The sequence below is a fragment of the Crocodylus porosus genome, unplaced genomic scaffold (assembly GCF_001723895.1).
Source record: "Crocodylus porosus isolate Cpor-Errol unplaced genomic scaffold, CroPor_comp1, whole genome shotgun sequence".
NCBI classification, from domain to species: Eukaryota; Metazoa; Chordata; order Crocodylia; family Crocodylidae; genus Crocodylus; species Crocodylus porosus.
Window position 1 is genome coordinate 12524120 of NW_017728913.1, and position 6260 is coordinate 12530379.

At 42.7% G+C, this 6260-nt stretch overlaps 1 protein-coding gene across 1 annotated transcript in view; it reads left to right on the forward strand.

Annotated features, from left to right (window-relative positions):
* Positions 1-13: 13 nt before the first annotated feature.
* Positions 14-6260, forward strand: part of LOC109309691 — a 113637-nt gene continuing 107390 nt past the window's right edge. The window contains exons 1-3 of the mRNA XM_019534505.1: positions 14-124; positions 4264-4364; positions 5776-5845. Of these exons, the coding sequence (XP_019390050.1) occupies positions 4329-4364; positions 5776-5845 (106 nt within the window). The 5' untranslated portion in view covers positions 14-124; positions 4264-4328. The remainder of the gene's footprint in view (positions 125-4263; positions 4365-5775; positions 5846-6260) is intronic.

Consider the following 6260-nt stretch of genomic DNA (forward strand, 5'->3'; position numbering starts at 1 on the left):
GGGCTGCGGGCTCCGGGCCGCCGCGCCTGGAGCGCGCAGACCGCCGGGGCCTGCCCACCGTCGCCGCCCGCCGCTGTGAGGATCGGCTGCGCCTCGGGCTTCTGGGGAGACACGGCGGCCTCAGGTAGGGCCGGGGCCTGTGGGCAGCGCTCGCGGCCGCCCTCTGCCGGGCTCGTGCCTCGGGGGCCGCGCCCCGAGGGGCTTGGGACGCTGCGGAGCGGTAATGCCAGGTCTTAAATATAGAAACGATCCTGTTGGCTGGTCCAAATGACCGATTTGCTGAAAAAAAATCCAACCCAACTCTGGTGCACTGAAAAAGTGTGCAGATAAGTACGTAAAGAAGTCGGCCTCTGATTTACTTTTGGTTGCTCCTCGCTCTTAACTGGGCAGGGAGTGACAATGGGGTCATCCAAGTTGAAGCATCTTTTTTGGGGCAAGCAGTCATAAGAAAGGGTTGGTAGCAAACACAAAAGTTGGATTATTGCTTCTCAGCCCTTTGCAGGCTAAGATTTAGCAGGGGCGTCCGGATCCCAAGATCTCCGGGCTGCACATAGAATGCTTGCCAATGGATTTGGGAGTCATTGGGGATGCATGGGGGGTGCACGCGGGTGCATGTGCACCCGCTGAGATTGGCTGTGCAAACCCCGGGAGCTCCAGCCGTAAAACTGGAAGTGCCACTGGAAATGCATTTCCAGTTTTGCCACTGGCTTGGGGATTGTCTGCTGGGGAATGCCCCCTCCAGTCAGTGATCAGCTACTATCCCCCCCACAGCAATCTGGTGCCCCCCAGACAGGAGGCACCAGTCGCCCATGTTGGGAGTACAGGCAACCCCCACTTAATGCTGTTTCACTTAACACTATTTCATGACAACATTCATTTTAAATTGATACCTGATCCCACTTAGCGCTCAGCACATTTTGCTATATAACATTCACAGTCGCCATCGTGGGTCTTTAAAAACACTTGCAGTGACCATCTTGGGTCATCAAATACTTTTGGTTTTGCTTAATGCTCATTTTTTCAGGAACCAATGAAGAGCGCTAACTGGGGGTAGCCTGTATTTGAAGTGCCAGGGTGAGAGCCTGGGGTGGAGGATGTTTGTGGGTTGTAGCGCCATACATGGTGCTTAGAACGATTGAGTTCTGCGTGCTTGATCGATGTAGTTTTTGAAACAGCTGAGTTCCGTTCAGTCACTATGATTTGGAACTGATTTGGCTGATTTGACCTGGAACACAAACTATATTAATTAAAAAAAAAACCCCAAACCCAAAAGTTAGCTAAAATGCTCTGAGAGTGACTTGGGTTTTGCATACGCTGCATCAATTAACTGTCTTAAAAACAGTCATAGGTTTTTGAATACTTTTACTGTTATTGATCAGACATTGCACAAGCATTGCAGTTATCATACTAGTACGATAATTATTGTACACCTGGTAACACTGCGGTGGAGCGGCACACATGCTGCACGGGAATCCTCGCTATCACCGACACTCTGGCCCCGGTGGCCCCCAGCTCTGGTGTTACTTCGCAAAGCAAAGGAGCGACAGCCAAGCACTACCCTTTCCCCAGTGTTTCCCCAGTGGTGCCTTGAGGCTGGGAACCCACTAGCCTGTCCAGATCAGTAACTTCCCCCTGGCAGTCCAGCCCTGCCTAACAGAAGCCCTTGGATTCATCTTTCACCAAGTGGTTGTGTTTGGTGTCCTTTTTCCACCACCAGAAATAAACCTAAGTGCCACTGGGTCAGATTAATAGCAGTGTTGCCAACTCTCATGATTTTTGGTGTTGTTCTTAAAGTCTATGCTTCAGGAATGTGAAAAATTTATAAAAGAAAGCTAATTTTTTTCCCATCCCTAAAATGTAGACTTTAAGAACAATGCCAAAAATCAAGAGAGTTGGCAATACTGCACTAATCCATCTGGCTCAGTAGCCTGGCTTCACCTGTGGTGGGACACCCTTGGCGAGGACCAGGGTCTCCTGTGGACAAGCCTGTATACCACCCTGGTCCCACTAGCTGCCAGGGACCTCAGGTGGTGGCTTTTCCACAGAGCCATGGCACAGGCATGTATCTGGCATGCTTCATAGATGCCCCCAACACCTGTCCCTTCTGCCAGAAGAGGGACACCCTGACTCATGCCTGCCTGGAGTTCACCAGGCTGCAGCCCCTTCACTACTTCCTTCAGAACCTGCTGCTGAGGGTCTAGCTGCACTTCTCCCTACACCTTTTTCTTTATGTACTCTGCAGCCCCACCACATCTCCGGATCTGTTGGTCAACCTCCTTCTGGCCCTGGCCAAGCTGGCTGTGGGGCCAAGATCCTGTCTCTGGGCAGATAATCGCTGGGCAGTGTCCAGTGGCTCTCTGGACTCACTTGGGGACCATGGGTTGCTGTTTGGTGTGCTCTGCTCCATGACACACTAGTGTCACCCCTTGGCACACTAGTTTTAAATCTCTCACCCTCATTCCTGTCCCTGTTTTGTCTTTTGTTGTCCCAAGCATTCTGTTGTTGCCTATCAAGTGGCCTCCCTTCATAAGGGAGTAGGGTGGTCATCATAGCGGTCAGTCCAGTTGTCCTCTGTCCTCTATTGATACGAAAACGGATGCCTTTATGTCTTCTATTTTTCTCTTTAAGAGGACAGAATAGCAGAAAGCGGGAATGTCCTCTGTGATGGCTACTCTATAAGGGAGGCATATAGTGTTCCCTTGTGGGCATTGGTCCAGGGACAACAAACAGATCTGGCCCTAGCCAAGATTGCAATCTGTGTGACCAGGTAGAAGCCTCTGCCCTGGGGGATCCCCAGGGGTTTTGGGGCTATTTTTCTGTCCCTTGTCCATTCACATCTCTGGGCAAAGTTTTACTGAGTCATGTCCACTGGCTCCCTGGACTCATTTGAGGGCCAGAGTGCATTATCTGGTATACTTTGCTTGATGTCCCCCTTTGTGCGCTTGCTTTGAACCTTTGACCTTCACTCCTGTCCTTGTTTTCTTCTTTAGTTGTCCCCTATAATCACTTGATGTGCATATAGTGGCCTCCTGGATTAAGGGGGGCTTTTAGTTTTATTTGGTGGACAATGGCTCATCAAATAGGCCATTTCCACCCATGACAGAAGCAGATGCTAGAGGGAGAGTGAGATAGAGCTAGAGGGATCTCTAAGGCAGTGGTCTCCAAACTTTTTTGATCGTGCACCCCTATCAGTAAAAATTTTTTGAGCGCACCCCCCCAATATATGTATACACATAGAAATAGAAATAGAAGTTCTAATATTTTCTTCTCGCACCTCAATGGATTGTCTTGCGCACGCCCTGGGGTGCGTGCACCCCACTTCGGAGACCACTGCTCTAAGGGTCTCAACATTTTTAGATACAAGGCAACTGAGGTAGACTCCAGGAACCTCTCTGAAAATACTAGCTCTTAGTTTTCACTACTTTTTGGCTACAGAAAAATAATAGAGCAGTTTTTCTTTCAGAAAGAACTCAGAATGGCTGCACCTAGGGATTTCTATTTGCAGTCTCTGGGATTATTTTATGAATCTCATTTGCACACCTAAGAGTGCTAACATTGTGTGGCACCCCCTGACACCCTTGAAAGGATTGCAAGGCACCCTGAGAACCACTGCTTTATTCATTACTCTCCCTGGTATCCCCCATTATTGGTTTAGCGTAAAGGTGTCAGGAGAAAGATCTCCAACTGTTCTATTCAACAGCTAAGTAGTGGCAATAGCATTGCACGAAGCATTACCCAATAATAGCAGTATCTAGGCCCAGTTCTACAAACACACATGTATGTCAGGGCTTGACTTTCACAATAGTGTTACTGATCTCAGTGGGGCAGCTTACAGGAGGAAATTAAAAGGCAGGGTTGATTTGCATCTTATGGACTAATGCACATACACATAGGGTTGGATTAATCCTTTAGTGGCCCTTAGGCAAACAAAGTTGTAGGCCCTCACTTAATACTATATATTTATATTACTTTTTTCACTTTATATATAAAGTAAGCCAAACTGGGGCCATTCTTCACTTGGGGCCCTAGACATGTTCCTTGTTTGCCTGTGTGTTAATTCGGGCCTTTATACACACATGCTTTCTTGGGCTGAAGATTACTCGGTCATATGCACAAGATTTGGCTCCACAATTCTCATGGTTATATTGTTGTTTTAGGTTTTGAAGTATCACTTCCTGATTTGAATTTTTTCTTTTATACAATGACTTTTACAGTAGAAGTTGACTTACCAGATAATGGTGATTTAATTTTTTTTTCTATTAGTTCCTCAGCTTCTCTATGGAGGAAAGCTTGATTTTCTGGTGTTTGATTATCTTTCTGAAATTACCATGTCACTGTTAACTGCTGCGAAAGCCAAATCTCCAGTAAGTAACTGTAAATAATGAAATGTAATGAGAGACAGAAATTAGAAGAATTGTCCGATTTATAGCATGATTTATTTTGCTTAGTTTTATATTTCTCCATGTTTCGGGCATTAAAATATCATTAAGTTAAAGTATCATAGCAATGTGATACATGTTTTAAGACACAATCTTTCCAGTTATTCAGAGATTCAGGATATAGAACGGTAAAGCTTTGTCAGCCAAACATTACAATATAGACTTCAGCATACATTTATGGGAGACTGCATATGTGAATAGCAAGTTGTAGGGTTGGATATTTAGTGTCCATGGAAAACAGGAAGTATTTCACATTGCAAAATTTCAGTCTTTATGATTTGTATTTTAGTTTGATGCATCTATCAGACTTGTTTAGAATTATTGCATATTTATTTATTCATTAGATTTATATCCCACCATATCCAAAAGGATCAGAGCAGCTTATAATAAACAACTACCCCACAGACAGGATTCCCCAAACAGCACCCTGAAATTCCATTTTTATACTAAGAAATAGCAGCAGTTGCAGTTTGTCAGAAAACTGCTGTAAGCTACACAAGAGAAGGGGAATTTATCTCAAGTTTCATTATGGTTTCTATTTAGTTTATTATTATTCCATAAATTGTTGTCATTTCTAAATATTCAAAAATGTATTGTCATATAAAGGAGGAATAAGAAATCTTTCATCATTTATATAACAATGTATGGGGATGATTTTGCTAAATGTTACATGTTTTCATTATTCCAGTACTTGCTCATTCCCTCACAGGGTCAAGCCTATTTCTATCAACAGGTGTTTTTTTACTACTCTAAATGGAAACAGCATGGAATCATTAAGTTCTAATCCTGATGAGGTTTATGTACATGCATAATTTTAGTCACATGAGTAGCCCTGTCAAAAACAAACTCCTCATCCCTACCTCCAAAAAGCATTGTGGATTGATTCAAGTTTAGTGTTAAAAATAATACATCCAATTTCATGCAGAACCTCTTGTTGAATTGCTGGTTTTGAAATGTCTATCTCATATTGTAAACATGTAGTACTGAGAAGTGATTGCATCATTTTTTCCTGAATGATTCAACAGACTAATTAAAATAGTTCTATTTAATAACTTTATTAGATTCCTGTGAAGTTTTATTCATGACAACTTGTCTGATATTTATTTCAACCTATGTATTATTGATTTAGGAATTTTTGTATTTCTGAGAAAAATCGATTTTTTTCAGGTTTCACTTAAAATGAAATCCATCATTTTTACTTATACAGTGACGTAGTTTCTATAAAATGTGCTGTTTTTCATTCTTTCTCAGATGTAAGAGCCAATAAAAGAAAAGGGTGAATTTAGCCAAAATAATATTCTTGAAAATAAATTGTGTAACAATTTATTATTTCCAGGATTTGGGTTACACGCCTGATTTTATTTTGACTGCAATGGCTCCCTATATAAAGGATATTCATAAGAAAGGTATGCTTTCACACACAGACACATAGAAAATTGAAAAACTTAATTTGCAATTTCTTTTTGTCCTTAGATGCATTTCTGTGTAGCTTCACTGTTAACTATTTATAAAGTTGAGTCAGAAATAGTTTTGCTATGTCACGACAGTTTTTGTGATTTCCAAATTTTTGTATCATCCCTATTCAGGATAAAAATATTATAAAGTTCATGAACATACAGCCTGAAAATTAAAATGGTAATTGATTCATTATACTGTTTTGTTTTGATTTTTTAAACATTTTTTATGATCAGTTACATTTGTAGCTGCCAAATGGAACTTTTAAAAAAGCCTTCGATCTAGTATCCTACAGTCACCTCTTGGCTAAATTGGCTAACTGCGGCCTCAACCTCACCACAATCCTCTGGCTGGGGAACTGGCTCC